This window comes from Saccostrea echinata, unplaced genomic scaffold, assembly GCF_033153115.1.
Source record: "Saccostrea echinata isolate AGI-Se365-2 ecotype Australia unplaced genomic scaffold, CSIRO_AGI_Sech_v1 ptg000042l, whole genome shotgun sequence".
Classification (NCBI taxonomy): Eukaryota; Metazoa; Mollusca; class Bivalvia; order Ostreida; family Ostreidae; genus Saccostrea; species Saccostrea echinata.
This window is the reverse complement of record NW_026889791.1, coordinates 6,066,233-6,084,101: the sequence shown is the minus strand read 5'-3', so window position 1 is coordinate 6,084,101 and position 17,869 is coordinate 6,066,233. Positions and strand designations below refer to the sequence as shown.

Below are 17,869 nucleotides of genomic sequence, written 5' to 3'. Positions count from 1 at the left end.
AACATTCCACATAAACACAAGCAATCTTAATGATTATCAATATTTTTCTCCACAGACTCTACATTTTAATTTTGATCACAAAAAATACCTTCAAAAACATAATCCACTTCTATACCTAACACCAGTTTAATATATTTCTCTTCAAAGTATAATGTACGTTTACAGACAGTAGTACATTAAATATAAAGATAATTTTTCAATTGATTGTGTACCTTTTTACACTGTCTTGTGGGGAATAAATGTTTCAAATACATTTATGATTTTAGAAATGGAAAATCGTATTTTAAACTAACACAATCAACATGATCAAAACCATTATAATAATTGCTGGTAATTTATTGTTCAGTATTGTTTATTTATAACTCTCCAAAATTCTCATGAATTTACCAGTGTATATACGCTTAACAAAATAATTTTGAACAAATTATTATTTAATTAATGAGCAGTGTAAGCTAAATTCTTCGAACGTCATAATAAATGTGCAACTTAATTGGGGGTAAACACGGGCTAACTATAGACGCTATTGTTTGTAGGTCAAGGTAACTGCCTTCAAACTGACTGCATGGCCAATGTTTTTACAACAATAACCACTAATTCAAGATAAGTGTGAAAAAGACAAAATTACTGCCCGGATAAACGAGTCATTTTTCAATGAAATATTATGTTTTGTAGTAGAAATCGACCGTTCAGATATGGAATGCGAATTTCCGGATTAATGAGACAGAATAACGTGGAAAAAAATTGGTTCCCAAAAAATATTGTCCGGAAGGTGAAGCGTTCGGATAAATGGCATCCGGATAAACATGGAGCCACTGTATTTTGAATTAGTTTCTTTAAAACTTAGCTAAATGCAAAATGTGACGGAAGGACAGAGGGACAGAAGACGGACATGACAAGCACTATAAGCCCTGGCCATATTCATGGTGGGGCATTATAAGTCTTACTGTGTATTCAAATAACACACTAAATTTGAATTTAATAGGACCATAAAAGAACATAGTAGGGAACCCCCCCCCCCCCAAAAAAAATTGTGGATACTAGAAGAATGACAGAAGGACAGAAAGAGTAATTACTATAGGATACCCACAAATCCTTGTGGGACCCAAATAATATGTCTACAAACCTGACAGCTTCTAGTCTTTTATCCTGTCTGACTAACTCTATAAATTCTTGTTGTCGAAGCTTAAATTCCAATGTGCTCTGAAATATACCAACAATTCAATTATTCTTTTCACATAATCTGTATTAAAACCTTTGTCAGGTAAACAAGAGGCCTTTGGGCCACAATGCTCATCTTTTTCCCTGCTGTTCTTCTCTTTATTCCCATGAAAGTTTTGACCCCATATTGTGACCACACCCAAGCCCAGAGGCATCATTACTTAACCAAACTTGAATCCATATAACATGGGGATGCCTCAATATCAATGTGATTAACATGGCCTTGCTGTTCAAGACTAGAGGCCCAAGAGCCTTGAATCACTATTCTGTTTGAAGCCTCTAAGTATCCTGTATATTTAGATAAAGTCTTGAAATTCCAAAAGTTAAAATACTCTGAGATCTCAAGATGAATTAACTACCAAAGTTTGATAATTCTATGCCCCTTATTATCTTAAATATTAAGATACAGCCACGAGATTCCAAAAGTAGGTCACAGTGACCTACTTTTTGGTAAACATACTCCAAAAATACCTAAACTGACAAAATTTGATGATTTTAAGTCTCTTATTATTTGAAATATTTAGATGTATGTCACAGTGACATTCTCTGAGCACCCAAGATGCATCAACTGACAAAATTTGATGATCTTAGGTCTCAAAGTGTCCAAAATATGCCTATAAATAATTTGAAAAAGAAGGATTGCAAAATTTAATGAGAGTGTTCTAATGAACACATGTGTTGCCTGCTTTGTAGCTTCATTAAAGATGAAAATAAATCTAAGTGTAGTTAGCTATTTATTTATTACTAGCATGATAGTTCATGAATGCACAAAAAAGCATCCACACATAGTATAAGACTGCGATAGAGTCTGACAATCAAAGAAAATATGATTTCCAACCCTCAAATGAATAATTAAGTTGATATTATTATAAATAATAATTTATCATTTTACCTGTGTTAATACCTGTTTCAAAGTCTTTATACCAATTGTCACTCTACACCATCCGTGGTGGGATACCTATCCTGATGTATTTTCATAATATTTGAATTTCAGTTTGTGTGGTAACTAATTATAAACACTCCGCCTCTCAAAATTCAAAAGTCTTAAGTTAAATTAAACTGTCTGGGGTATTTTTTTCAAAGTAGGTCAAAGGTCAAGTGGATTGTAATGCTGGTATATTTCATAATGTTTTATGACAATCAGTGCACATGCTAAATAGCATCGACTTATCCCTTAAATGTCAAAAATATGCTGTATATTGGTAATGCACAAATGCCATAGTGCCAAGTAATATACGTGCAAAATATCAAGTCCATATCTCTTACAGTTCTTGAGATACAAGGTGTGACAGACAGATAGACAGATGGAGAGATGCCAGATAAAGTGATCCTTAAGTTAACCGTGACCTACTTTTGAGGCAGCATGAAACAAGGTCCTAAGATGCATCAACTGACAATATTTGATGATCCTAGTCCTTATAGTAAACAGAATATCTAAGTTTTAACAAAACATAATTTTTGGTCAACTTTGAAGTGACCTTGAGACCACACCCTTTGCCCTAGGGTGATGGCTTGAATAATTTCAATCTACAACACATTCTCATCTTTATGTATAAGTTTGGTGATAATCTGCTTAGTGGTTCTTGAGAAGAAGGTTTTTTAGCAACGAGTACTTTTGTTTTCATTCTTTTAATTATCTCCCCTTGTTTAGGGGTCACATCCCTGTTTTTAGAATAAATGAGAGCCCTTGGGCCAAGGATACTCTGTGACAAAATTTGGTCTTGGGGTTCTTGAGATATGGCCCATATTCTAAAAAGTTTACGCACATCGCACAAATGGCCATAGCATTAGCTCTTTGAGCAACATTGTTCATCAATATCAAAAATCACTACAAAGAATTATGTACCTTACTAAGAGTATTCTACTTGTGTGCGAAGTTGAACTGAAATCAGATTAAAACTTGGCTTGAGAAAAGCAGTAAGCAGTCCAGTATTGAAAAGTTTATAAATATAGTGGGGGGGGGGGGGGGGCATCGTCTCAAGCCATGGTTCGGAGTCCGCATGTAGCTCTTTCCTACCTGTGACTGCATGTTCACATAAATTGTCGTAATCTTGAATATTTACACCTCTATGCTGTGATGTCATGTTCAGCCAATGACAATATTTATTTCCATCACAATTGAAATCAACTCTTGACATCGTCAGTAAACATAAATTACTTCGTAAACTGCGATTGGGTATTGAAAGGTCGTGTCAAAGTTCATTTTCTGACTATGCTTTATTTGCATTGGTCAATATTTCAATGAGCTACAAAATATTCTCTTCTCATTCAACAACGGCCAGAATGGGAGGGGATCGTACTTTTTGGCTGTGCTTTCCAACAATCTGGGGGGGGGGGGGGGGGGGGATGATTTGAACAAAATTAAACCTAAACTACCTGAGCAAGCTTCCATATCAATATGACTAATCCTGGCTTTGTTGTTCTTGAGAAGAAAACTTTTACAGATTTTTTTCCAATATATTCCTATGTAAAACTTTATCCCCCATTGTAGCCCAACCCTACCCCCAGGGGTCATGATTTGAACTACCTGAGAATGCTTCCATATGAATATGACAAATCATGGCTATGCTGTTCTTGAGAAAAAGATTTTTAAAGATTTTTCTTATATACTCCCATGTAAAACTTTGATTTCCCATTGTGGTTCCATCCTACCCGATTTGAACAAACTTGAATCTACCAATCTACACTACCTGAGGATGCTTCCATATAAATATGACCAATGATGGATTTGCTTTTCCTGAGAAGAAGACTTTTAAAGATTTTTCCTATGTAAAAATTGATCGGCCATTGCAACCTCACCCTACTCATGATGGCATGATTTGGACAGACTTTAATCTAAACTACCTGAGCATGCTTCCATATCAAAATGACTAATTCTGGCTTTGTTGTTCTTGAGAAAAGACTTTTACAGAATTTTTCCTTTACAATTCTATGTAAAACTCAGATCCCCACTGTGGACCATCCATGCAAGTTTGGACAATTTAAGGCTTACAGTTACTTGGAAATGAGATCTGCTCCAAAAACTTTAACCTGGTCACTCATCTGGTCACTCATCTGTATGTCATCTGAATCAAGTCCAGTAGTGTGCATCCTTAGGTGTAACATCCATGCAAGACTGGTCAACATAGGGCTTATAGTTACTTGGAAATAAGATCTGCTCCAAAAACTTTAACCTGCTCCAAAAACATTAACTTGGTCATTCTTTAGCTGAAATTGCTGCATCTGAAACCTTGACTGGTACAATGAAACACACAAGAAGCATCCTCCATGCAATATAGGGCATAGAAGTACTTGAAAAGAAATCTGCTCCAAAAACTTTAACCTGGGATGCCATGGCCGACACTGACGCCAAGGGTGTTACATACTGTATAGGCGGAAAATAACTCGCAGTGTAAATATTCGCTATATTCACGGTGTAAATAAATCCGTGAATTCAAGAAACAGTGAATAAGTTTTCAATAAACTTTTTTTTTTTTGAAATTTGAGTATAGACTACAACAGGTATATAGATACGTACGGTAGATAGTAATTAAGTAATTACGAGTGGTACTTGTCATTCAATTATCACGCTTTTCTTAAATCACATTAGAAGATAATGACCTGTATTTTTGGTTATAAAAAGCTGTTTTAATAGCCAACGCTACATGTTTGATCAATCAAAAGACATGGGTCGTGGGTTTTTATTACCCGTGCGTAACTAACATTAGGACGTGTATTTGTTTCCTGATCGTGCGTATTAGTTTTTATCGATATTTGAGCTAAAAACATATTCAAATAACTCTCGCACCTGATATCGATATGGAAGGATGTTATTCCGCTGACGTACATCAACACATTTATTATCGTCCAGTGGTTTTTCGCTGCGATGTGTTATCCCTTCAGAAAGAATTTTTTGGGGTGTACACTCATTGCAATAGCATACAGAAAGTCATACAACGTTTATAGTCAAAGATGTTTAACGGCACTTGTTTTGATTAATCGTAAATTAATTACCAAATCTAACCACTTTATTTATTGTTCAGTGAATACATAACGCTAATGAATGTTGTTTGGCTTTTCTGGATAAAGACAAGGGAGGTAACTTTTATCATATATGTATCACATATGTATACAAATTCCGCGAATTCAACAAACCGCGATCTTGTCAGAGGAGAGAAAAACGTGAAAATTACAACCCTTGAAATTAATCCATTATACAGTAAGCTCCCCAAACTTCACTGAGGTGAGCTTATAAAAATGGAACTAGTAAATTAACATATTTTGTCAATGGTCAGTTGCAAACTTATTTTGTTCAAAAACATTTTGATTCTATATCCAAGCACTCTGAAGTTGACATTAAAAAGATGCTCAAGTTTCTGACTGATATTATTTATGTAGTTTTTGTTAGAATTCCCATGGGTACTAATTGTACCCAGTTAATAAGTACACATTTTTTGTATCTGATGAGATTTGCAAGAGCATGTTTTACATATGAACAATTTCTAACTAGAACTGTCCAATAGGGACAAATAACCCCCGCTGGGTTTTTCAGAGAAGGTACCAAATCACTAATGTTTTCTAGATGTGAGATGTGTTCACAATTTGCTTAAACATTTAGAGTGAAAATTTAATTACTCATTATATATTTTTTTAATGAATGAAACTATGGTGCAGCCCAATAAAACATTAATATTAATAATCACAGGTTTTTTTTAATTACATTGAAAAAATAGTTTGCAACTATCTGTCATCTTTGTGAGACATGACACTCTGCAAATTGATTGTTAAAAAAAAAATATCATAATTAATTATACAAAATCAAATTGATTTTAATACCTTTATATCAAACTCATTTTAAAAATAAAAGGCTGGTTCAAGTAACTATGTATTTTGACAGACATAAATAACAATTAAGAGACTTAGACAACAGAGATCTTTATTTCTTTCTGCCCAATTCCCAGGAGATATAGATAAGACCTGCTTGATCAGAGATGCCCATAACAGCTTCCCACACTGAACTCATTAATTAATCTTTAACTTGATGCATGTCCACTCATTACTCCCAAGGGAATAATGGATTTACACTATCTGCTGTGTAATGTAAAAACTGTTTTTAATACTTTGTGATTTTTTTTAGTTCTAATGAGTAGTTTTAAGCTGTAGTTCACATTATTGTACAGATGTTCTAGATTCTATGTCTCAAATCTTAGACATGACCCCAAAATGACTAAGTCAATAAAATGAAAAAAAAAAAAACACGTGAAAAATGCAGAAAAATTATCAATTAATGTTGAAAATACCAGGTGCACATCTTCATATGGTAAATAATAAGTGTACAAATTTTTATACAAATCTATGCAATAGTCTCTGGGAACAGATCTGGACAAAACCACATAATAAAAATGAACAAGAGGCTTATGGGCCACATCGCTCACCTGAGCACATTGGCTAGGAAAAAGCACAAATCACTTCAGTATTGAAAAGTTTAAAGGGGGGGGGGCTTGGATTTTGAACTACCTGAGGATGCTTCCATATTAATATAACAAATGGCTTTGCTGTTCTTGAGCAGATTTTTAAAGATTTTTTCCCATATATTCCTTTGGAAAAATTTGATCCCCCATTGTGGACCCTCCCTCCCTACCCCCCCCCCCCCATTTGAACAAACTTGAATCTACACTACTTGAGGATGCTTCCATATCAATACGACTCATCATGGCTTTTCTGTTGTTGAAAAGATTTTTTCCTATATATTCCTATGTAAAAATCTGATCCCACATTGTGGCCCCACCCTACCCCTTGGGGTTATGATTTGAACAAACCTGAATCTACACTACCTGAAGATGCTTCCATATCAATATGACAAAACATGGCTTTGCTGTTCCAAAAGGATTTTTTAAACTTTTTTCCCTATGTATTCCTATGTAAAACTATGATCACCCATTGTGGCCCCACCCTTACCCTGGGGGTCCTGATTTGTACAAACTTGAATCTGCACTACCTGAGGATGATTCCATATCAATATGACTAATTGTGGCTTTGTTGTTTTTGAGAACAAGATTTTAAAAGATTTTTTTCTATATAATCCTATGTAAAACTTTGATCCCCCATTGTGGCACCATCCTACCCCTGGGGGTCATGATTTGAACAAACTTGAATCTACACTACCTGAGGATAATTCCATATCAATATGACTAATCGTGGCTTAGTTGTTCTTGAGGAGAAGATTTTTAAAAATTTATTCCTATATATTCCTATGTAAAACTTTGATCCCCCATTGTGGCCCCACCCTACCCCTGGGGGTCATGATTTGAACAAACTTGAATCTACACTAAGTAATGAAGGTCTCACATAAATTTCAACTTTTGCAGCTCAGTGGTTCTTGAGAAGAAGATTTTTAAAAGACACCACCAAATTTTCGCTAATTCTTAATTATCTCCCCTTGAAAGATGGTGTGGCCCTTCATTTGAACAAACTTGAATCCCCTTTACCCAAGGATGCTTTGTGGCAAGGTTGGTTGAAATTGGCCCAGTGGTTCTTGAGAAGAAGTCGAAAATGTGAAAGTTTACAGACAGAGGGACAGACAGACAGACGGACGACAGACAAAATGTGATCAGAAAAGCTCACTTGAGCCTTCGGCTTCGGCTCAGGTGAGCTAAAAAAAAAAAACACCTGTAAAATGAGGAAAAATTATCCAATCATGATGAAAATACCAGGTGCACACCTTCATATGGCGAATAATAAGTGTACAAATTTTCAGACAAATCCTTGCAACAGTTTCCAAGAATTGGTCCGGACAAAATCTCGTCTACAGACAGACGGACATGCTGATTCCAATAAACCCCTCCTAAACTTCGTTTATAGGGGGTATAATAATAGAAAAGCTATTGACTAATAAGCAGGGCTTTCAAATAGATTACAAACAGACGGTACTTTCACTAAACTAGGAAGTACCTTGTGGAAGCGATTTTAATTAATTATGTTAATGAATTTTTCTCCATCAAATATTTTTGCCGGTACAATCATGATTTCAGCCGGGTAAAAGTACTGGCAGATTTTGAAAGGCCTGAATAAACTAATGATACACGGGTATCAGCAGTGTTACAATGCGAAATGTAATAACAACGCAAAATGTAATAAACCCGGATTATTACATTTTGCGTCATTACATTTTGCGTCGAGATCAACGCAGAATGTAATAACGCAGAATGTAATAACACGATTTTTGGATTATTACATTTTGCGTTATTACATTTTGCTTTGGGATTAACACAAAATGTAATAATAAACTTTTTGGTTGTTACATTTTGCGTTAATTAATTTTTGCTTTGGGGACAACGCAAAATGTAATAAAACAAAATGTAATAAAACCAAATATAATAATTTTTTTGTATTGTGTTGAACGCGAAACATAAGAAAATTGATTTAAACGTATAACAATAGGGAAAGTTGCTTTACTAAATAAACAGACAGACCTATGACTATGAGACAAATGTTCGGCTTTTACGAACGTTACTGAATCTAATTGTATATTTTTGTTTACTCTGTTTCTAACATTTTTATTGAATACTTATAAAACATAAACTTAACTTTGAATGACATGTCTATTTATAAATCATTTTGTATTACATTACTGACATTCTAAATTACCGAAGATTGACCATGGGTCCATGAAAAGCTCTTGATAAGCATGTGCGACGTGCATGTGTACATTGGTTAGCAATTAGGAGTGTATGTGTATGTGTCTGGCGAGGAGAAGCGGGGGGTAAGGGGTTACTTCGTATGTTGATCATTGTATTTTTATACGCATGCAGAAATCTAGAAACTATCCATTTTATTATTGAAGAGAGAGAGAGAGGGAAAAAAATTTGCTGGTCTGCAATGCACATGGTTTGTAAAACAGTATGAAATCTTAATAATCAAGAAACCCCTTTCCCGCTATATTTACACTTGCCAATGAAATTAGATTTCTTTAATTTTCTAAATATCATGCACGTGCCTATCAAAAGTAAAGCAAACTGATACACTTCATCAACTAAATAACCCCCCTCCTACCCCACCCCACCCCCCACCCACACATACACACGTGTGCACCAACGTTACTAATTTGCCACACCAATGATTTGAATATCAACTGATTTTAGATGGCTTATGAAATCAATATATGATGAAATCAGATCTAATGTAAGAATTAGCATATATGTATTTTTCCTTTTGTTTTATTTTCTTTCCGTATATTTTCTTCATCCACTACTCAATTGAAAATTATTCTCAGCCTCACTGACCAAAAAGTGTGTTATTACATTTTGCGTTGTTGCATTTTGCTTAATCTCGACGCAAAATGTAACAACGCAAAACATAATAATCCAAAAATCGTGTTATTACATTTTGCGTTATTACATTTTGCGTTGACCTCGACGCAAAATGTAATAACGCAAAATGTAATAACCCTAAAACATCTGTTATTACATTTTGCGTTATTATATTCTGCGTTGATATTGACGCAAAATGTTATAACGCAAAATGCAATAATTCTGGTTTATTACATTTTGCGTTGTTATTACATTTCGCGTTGTAACACAGCAGTCTCATTTTAAGTCAACTTTTCGCAAATTCTATGGTCAATACAATGACTTTGTTAATAAATACAATCTACATTATTAAGTTTAATGTTGATGACATTTTTCATACAAGTGGTTATTCCATTATTATCACACTGATCTGTCTATGGTCTTTTTTGTTTACCCAATCATAAGGAGCACATTTTTGGTGTGACTGGTTGACAAGGGGATGCCTACTCCTCCATGGCACCTGATCCAACCTCTGATGTACTGAAAGGTCTGTGTTTACTCTGCTCACCATTTCAATGGACTTTTTTGAGTTTGATTACTGCTTAATATCTTTATATATCATATTCCCATGGAAAACTTGATTTCCTATTGTGGCCCCACCCTACTCCTGGTGGCCATGATTTGAACAAATTTGAATCTGCACTACCTGAAAACTTTCACATAAATTTCATCTCTTCTGATTCATTGTTTATGAACCCTCAAAATTTTTAAATCTTTCTCAATTATTTCCCCTTAAAAGAGAATGTGGGTCTTCCTTTGAATAAATCAAGTATGATTTTTGACTGAAATAGATTTTGTGATTCCAGAGAAGTTGATTAATATATGGAAAGTTAACAGATAGATGACAGGAGGGCAGATGATCAGAAAAGCTCACTTTAATCTTTGGATCAGGTGAACTTAAAAAGTGTTCTACTATTAGATTATTTAAATAAAGTGCCCCACCACAGCATGATACGCCTGTCAAATATTGTTAATTTATCATAAACAGTTTAGAGTGCAAGAAAATCATGTCAACCTTGATACAAAGATTTCAATGATTTTTCCATTCTTTATAACGTTTGATGTACATATATCTCCAGTGGTATTAATCATAACAAAAAACACATCATATATCTATCAAGTGATTGTGTTAGAGCTTAACAAATGCCCATCTACAGCTTTGTTTGTATATTTTATAACTGATAAACAATGCTACAGCCTAATAAATCTTCAAAACAAATTATGTTTATTCTTAAGACTTTGACATGACACTCGGCAATTTGTTGTAAAGATGAAAATTAAAATTGAAAAAAAATTGTATTATACAATATCAAATTAGTTTTAATTATAATACTGAATAAGTTATAATTACTTTACACCAAATTTATTTTGAAAGTTAAGCTATCTGACATGCAAGAACTATTTAATCCAACACAAGCAATTAAGAGGCTGATTCCTTCATATTGCTCAATTCCCAAGAGATATAGATAACACCTGCTTGATCAGAGATGCTCTACCAGTTATCTCCTCACACTAAACTCATTAATATATTTCTAATTTGACATGTAATTTTTTTGTTATCAAAATTCTCCTTCACCAGTGCTTGATAATTACTCCCATGGGAGAACTGGAATTTCTCTTGTAACATAACATTTGTTATAGATTGCTGTAAAGTATATGTTTGTTTGTTTGTTTATTGTTTAACGTCCCTCTTCAGAATTTTTCACTCATATGGAGACGCCACCACTTGCCAGTGGAGAGCTGCAAACTTAATTGACCTATACTCGGCACTCAGGGCCATTGAGCAGTGAGGGACCTTTTTCTTGCCAGCACCTACTGCAACACGGGACCTCCGTTTATACGGTCTCATCCGAAGGACCGGTCTCCATGTCCCACAGTGGGAATTGAACCTGCGATGTAAGGATCAACTCCTTACACCGCGACTCTAGAGTGAACGCTCTAAGGGTGAATTAAAAAAAAATGACCAAATGCATATTTATCAACCCACACTAAAAATACAGGCAATGAAAATAGATTTCTATGTCTCAGCATATGTCTTTAGATAGTGTCTCAATACCTGCCAAATATATCAATTACCATATTTGGCTGAATATAATACGCACTTTTTTCCTAGAAAATGTTTTTCTGAGAAAGGGGTGCGTATTTTACACCACAATAGGATTTGATAGTTTTTTCTTTCAGGTGAAACATGGCTAGTAGTAATACCTAGTAGTATTACCTAGAGACATGGGCAATATCTTATAGTTTATCGCTGTATTTAAAACTTCATAAAATTATTGTTGGAACATAGGCTTGTTGAAAATGTTATATTTATAATCTGTTGAAAATGATAATCTGTTGTTCAATGATATTAAAAACAAGTTACAATTAATTTAAGCTGCATATTCATCGTCTCCATGTAGGCTGCCATTGACAATGTTATTTATAGACGTTCATGCATTCCTTTGCCAAAATGAATTAAATATTCATTTCAACATAAACACCCCACTATACCACTGTATACTTTATGTCCAAATGGAAGCCAATGTTGTGAACACGTGCGCTTGATCTCAACACCCGTCCAGGCAAATAAATTGTATACCATCTCCTAAGTATTGTTTTAACAGTTAGAGCACCGATTATTTACTGCCCTTATTAATGGCTTTGATCGTTTTCTTTGTTAAAATTCGGGGGTTGATTTTTAGCCTTCGTACATTATCTTTCATATGAACTTGTGTTGATTACGACACATTAAACAGTTAAACGCTTGTTAAATGTAATTTTACTTTAATTATCTTATATTTATCGACCTTTTGTTAAATTAATTAAGAGTTTAGAAAAGAAATATGAAGTATGTTAAAACTTAAGTGTTATAATTAATCGTGCTCTGTAGAAAATAAGATATCTGCGAAGATTACCTCAATGTATGACATGATTTATACCGTGTCGATCTGTTCAAACTAAAATTCAACAGTGTTTCGTGCTTTGTTGAAATAAAATTATTTCTGCAAGGATAAAGACAACGTGTAATGTCACGATTGCTGTAAGCTAAAAATAAAATAAAATGCACTAATATTTCATGCTTTCTGGAATAAAATCATTAATTACCACACGAAGATTTAAACAGCAACGTTTAAGTGCAAGATTTATATATTTAGTCTGATATAAAATCAAATGGACTAAATTTTGTGCTTTATTAAAATTAATAAAATTATACCGCGATTTTTAAAGACAACATTGCCGTTAGCTAAAAAAAAAAAGATTTATAATGCGAAATTTAATTATTTCTATGAATAATACCGCCATGCTTAAAATCAGGAGCACCGTAAGCTCAAAAAACAAAGTCCGGGTATGAAAAGTTACCGTATTAAATTTTCAATACATTATTTCCACAAAGATTTTAAGTTAAAATTACTGAGATGTAAAAAAAGACAATATTACTTCTTGGTCAATTTTTTGACAGTGTATAATACAACCAAACTGCGTTTTTTCCAAAATTTTCAAGCCAAAAAAGGGGGTGCATATTTTACACCAATGCGTATTATATTCAGCCAAATACAGTAACAAAAAAGTTTTGCCCAAAAATGATGCTAAAATTGTCAGGACTGCAACACCTTTTTGTGACATTTTGAAATTTCAATATTTTTGGGCGAATAAATAATAATACAGTACGTGGCCTCCATTTTATCAGATAGCGGTTTAACTAATATTTCTGCTATTTCAATATAATCAGGTCCAGCACAATCTCTTGATTTAGCTATATAGCTTGAAATAGCTATATAACTTTATTAAGCTATTGAAAATAGCTTGATAAAGCTATTTATGTGCAGTTTTTCAGAAAAAAATGTTTTTTGTAAGAAACAGACAAAAAGTTGGTATTTATCTATTCATATATGTACTATGGGTGCTATTTCAATATAATCAGGTCCAGCACAATCTCTTGATTTAGCTATATAGCTTGAAATAGCTATATAACTTTATTAAGCTATTGAAAATAGCTTGATAAAGCTATTTATGTGCAGTTTTTCAGAAAAAATGTTTTTTGTAAGAAACAGACAAAAAGTCGCAAGTATTTGTCTATTCATATATGTACTATGGGTTATCAAAACAACAACCAAAATCAAAGAAAGTTTTAACATTGCAGCATTTGAATACTTTTAAGCAAAAGATGTATTTCCATTGTTTGAGTAACTGTACACTATATTGTGTGCGTTGAAGCATGGATAAGTATGATTGCTTCTCATTGTAATGAATTATTACCAGTCAATTATCTTGTTGACCATAATTGGCCTCCTTTATAATTTCATTGCAGAAGTAACTTTACAATTGCTTTATATAGCCCCAAAACTTTTAGAACTTTGAATTTGAATTGAACATATTTTATTGACAAAGTCAAAAGGATCGGACACAAGTTCAGAAACTAAGATAGTCTTCTCCTAATACAACATTTTGTAAAAATTGCCAAAATAAAAAAACATATATACATATGGTCTACTACATATACATCGTAGTTATAGAAAGAAAAAAAAAAAGTTTTTAAGTGTACAAGTATAACTTGAATTGGTAAGAAGAAAAATTTAAAAAAAAAAAAGTAAGCTTATTTTGAAAAACGACCACATTCATTTAAGAAAGTTTGAATGGTTTTGAAAAGTTCAGCATTTTGTTCAATAGTAAGAGAATCATCGCCCCATAACATTAAATGTACATCTATAACATATAAATAATTAAATGATAAAAGCTTATTCATTAAGGAATTCCTTGCTTTTACATAGTATTTACAAGCAAAAAACAAATGATATGCATCTTCTAGTAGTCCACAAGAACAATTAGAACTTTGAGTACAAAGTCTCTTAAGGAGACACAATTTGATGATGGATTTTTACATGCATTATTTTCAGAAGAGTTCAAGCATACATGTGATTCTTCCGGCGGGAGACAAAATCTCCCAATATTTCACCCCCCTTCTGCCCCTCCCGATTAATTTTTAAATCTTCCGTGTTTTAAAATTCTTCAAATTAAGTATTATTTGCAATATTTTTTTGATCGTGTTTCATTTAATTGCTCAGAATGAAAAGAAATTGAGATAACAACACCAGTGCAATAAATTTTCACAGCGGTAGGCTTCGTAGGAATCAACATGAGGTCGTATAATTATGTTGTAAAAATTAGTGATATATCAACTTGATAAAAGACCATTGATGTTTATTACTGAATGCAAAACATGGAATTAGTTGCTAAAATACCCAGTTGCCAATCTTCTAATGCTGCTTTGGTCATTAAAAGATACAGTTATAATGTAGGTCACACTCTAGTTAAAATAGATCACACCACAGGGTGTTGCTAAAATATACCTGACTCTAATTTGTTTATTTTTTTAGAGGGTACTTTTTTTTCATCTGTACATATTCTATTTAAAAACAAATTACTGACATAGAATTTGTTACATAAAACCTAGCTATGTTTTTCTTCACTTACTAGTTGATATATCTATACTAAATCAAAAATAAAATTTTATCCAATGTTTTAATGATGCTGTTAACTCTTAATTAATTTACTAGGAAATGAGTTGATTTCATTTTGAATACTCAATTTCACTTCATTTGAATAAAAACTTTATCATATTTTTCTTAAAACTTGACAACAACTTTATAAAATAAAATTTGTAAAGTAATAAACTGGGAGAAGGTATTTTTTGCTGAATTTTGGGGGTTGGATGGTCTTTTGCGATTTGAAAAAATGTCGATAAAAAATCTCCAGCTTTGAGACCCAAACTCCAGCTGAAAATTTTCAAATCTCCAGTTGTGATTTTTCAGTTCTGTCACATGTATGTTCAAGGTTGAATATTATCACTGCACCAAGGCGCGACATTTTGTGCATGCTGAGAAAATAACACATTTAAGAAAAAATTGTGATAAAATAGCTAAATCAAGCTATTCTGAATAGCTTAAACACCCAATTTTACGTTAACGCCCCCAAAATCTACCTGATTCAAGATTAATAATATACCGCCTGTCAATCATAGAAAGAACAATAGCTACTGATTTGATTGACAGACCAGCTACCCATGCTACCTGATAATCTGAATTTGCAGATTTTGAAAATGATCGCCTGGTCACGCGTCAAACACTTTCATGTGCCGCGTGAAAAGTCGCTTTGTATATACACTGAGGGTTAAAAAAAATCAAGTCGCTGTTATATTGCATGGTTAGTCATTTTATTGAAATAATTAAGAGTAGAGAATTAAACCTTGACTTCATGATATTTTTTTTTTCAATCTCCACTGCTGTTTGGTACTTTTTAAAAGCGATATGATGTCCATGTCCAAAATAAATGCAACTCTTTTTTGAAGAAAAACTAGCGGCTCGATCTTTTTCAATTACTGCCTGGGACTTGGATCCGGAGAGGAACGAAGTTCCCGTAGCAGCTAAGACCAATAATTCTTCCGAGCCCCTTCTTCAACCTTTGCTGAGATTTTAGTAATCATCGTAATGCCCCTGTCGACCCTGCATTTGGGTGCACAGAAACTCAATGTGAAGCCCGCCAATTAAAATCATGACAAAATAAAATAAAATGTATAAGAAAAATATTTAGCATTAACGTCATGAATTATGAAAGATTCCTTCATCACATGCTTTATCTTTGGATATATATGAATACGAATAGTGATCAATACAAATCTGTGAACACGGACCTTCGGAAATGCTGAATATTTTGGACAACATTGTTGGCACCTGGAGAAAAAAATAAATACATTCCGATTGTGGTAAAAATCCACACGCCGGATAAATTTGATAAATGGGATTTTTTAAAATTTCAATATTCATACTTATTTAATAAATTTTATATTATAGTATTTTCTTTTTGCTCAAAATTAGACACGAAACGCGTAATGTTGACCCTGATTACCAAAGACAGACTTCCTGTGTAATGCAACATGTATAGGAATTTTTGACATCTTGTGTATTGGGGCTCTCCAGGTAAATAACACCAGTACTACCAAGACCACTCCCCCTCCTCAGGTAACCGTACGGTAAAAAAATTGGGTCTTTAATAAAGCTATATAGCTAAATCAAGCTATATAGCTAAATCAAGAGATTGTGTTGGACCTGATAATATCAGAGCACAAAACCATTTCTTATATATTTATTAATAATTTCACCTGATATTCTCATGAGAAAATATTGGAATTTCGTTTTATCTGATACAAAAATTTGGACTATCATAGTGTTTGTTGATAATCAGCACCTTGTTCACACCTCCAACTTCGTATGTGAAGCCTTTGTTTACACAGTTTGACACCAATTACCTTGACTGCATGGCTTGAGTACGACAATGAGGGGATTAGTTATGGATTAGTTAGTGGATGCACACAGGCACATCACCTGTGTTAATAGTGGGCATAGTAGATAGATATGTTTTGTTTACAGTTGTGGTGATCAGCTTGGGTTCAATGATGCACTTGTTAATTATGACAATTATTTGCAATTTTTTCAGCTTGAAATTTTAATTATTGAACTGATTAGCTTAATTGTGTATGACAATTTGCTTGGATAATGAAATAAGCCTATTCAGTCGTTTAACTTGGTCATTTGGCTTAATATTTGTTCACTTTTAAGTGCAAAATTTATGGTTAAAATCACGAACAGCCCATATATTATACTATAAATATACGTCTCAAAATCCATACCATCTTTCTCCACATGGCAGACAAGTATGCATGAGATGGTAAACTCATTAACCAGAGAATTTTCACAAACAGTACAAAATACGTCACCATATTAAAGAAACAAATAAAAACAAAGAAGTTACATTTATAAATTTTATTTTATATTTTTATTTATCTTTAATTTACAATCTATCATCCTCAGAAAAATAGTTTACGGTTAATAGTCAAGCATTTAGTCTACTTCCGTTTGCAAAATGGCGACCAACAAAGAAGGAATGTAAACATGTGCTGAATTAAGATGGCAATAACAATAATTTATATATATTACACCTTGCAAATAATCATGTTTTAAGGTCTTCAAAATATGAAAAACCTGCTGTATACGATGAAAACTATCAAAATGACAAATTAATTTACAAAGTAAGAATGGGTTATTGTGTGATAATTTTTAAAACAATGTTAAATAAAATACATATCAGATATCAGGAGTGCAACACAATAATGTAACATACGGTCACTTCAAAATCTAGTATTTTTTGTAAGAGAACTCATATATAAAACTTCTTTTTTGGCTTAGATATAAAGAATTGACTTGAATGGACAAAAAGTGAATTTTGGGGAATTTTATTGCTTCATATTTTTTTCATATTAAAACTTTTCAAACCAGAATTGAAAAAAT

General features: G+C 33.1%; 1 protein-coding gene across 1 annotated transcript in view; it reads right to left on the bottom strand.

Annotated features, from left to right (window-relative positions):
* LOC133200991 (E3 ubiquitin-protein transferase MAEA-like) overlaps positions 1–17,869 on the bottom strand; it is a 199,305-nt gene that overhangs the window by 74,802 nt on the left and 106,634 nt on the right. Inside the window, exon 5 of the mRNA XM_061336798.1 lies at positions 1,124–1,200. Within this exon, the coding sequence (XP_061192782.1) occupies positions 1,124–1,200 (77 nt within the window). The remainder of the gene's footprint in view (positions 1–1,123; positions 1,201–17,869) is intronic.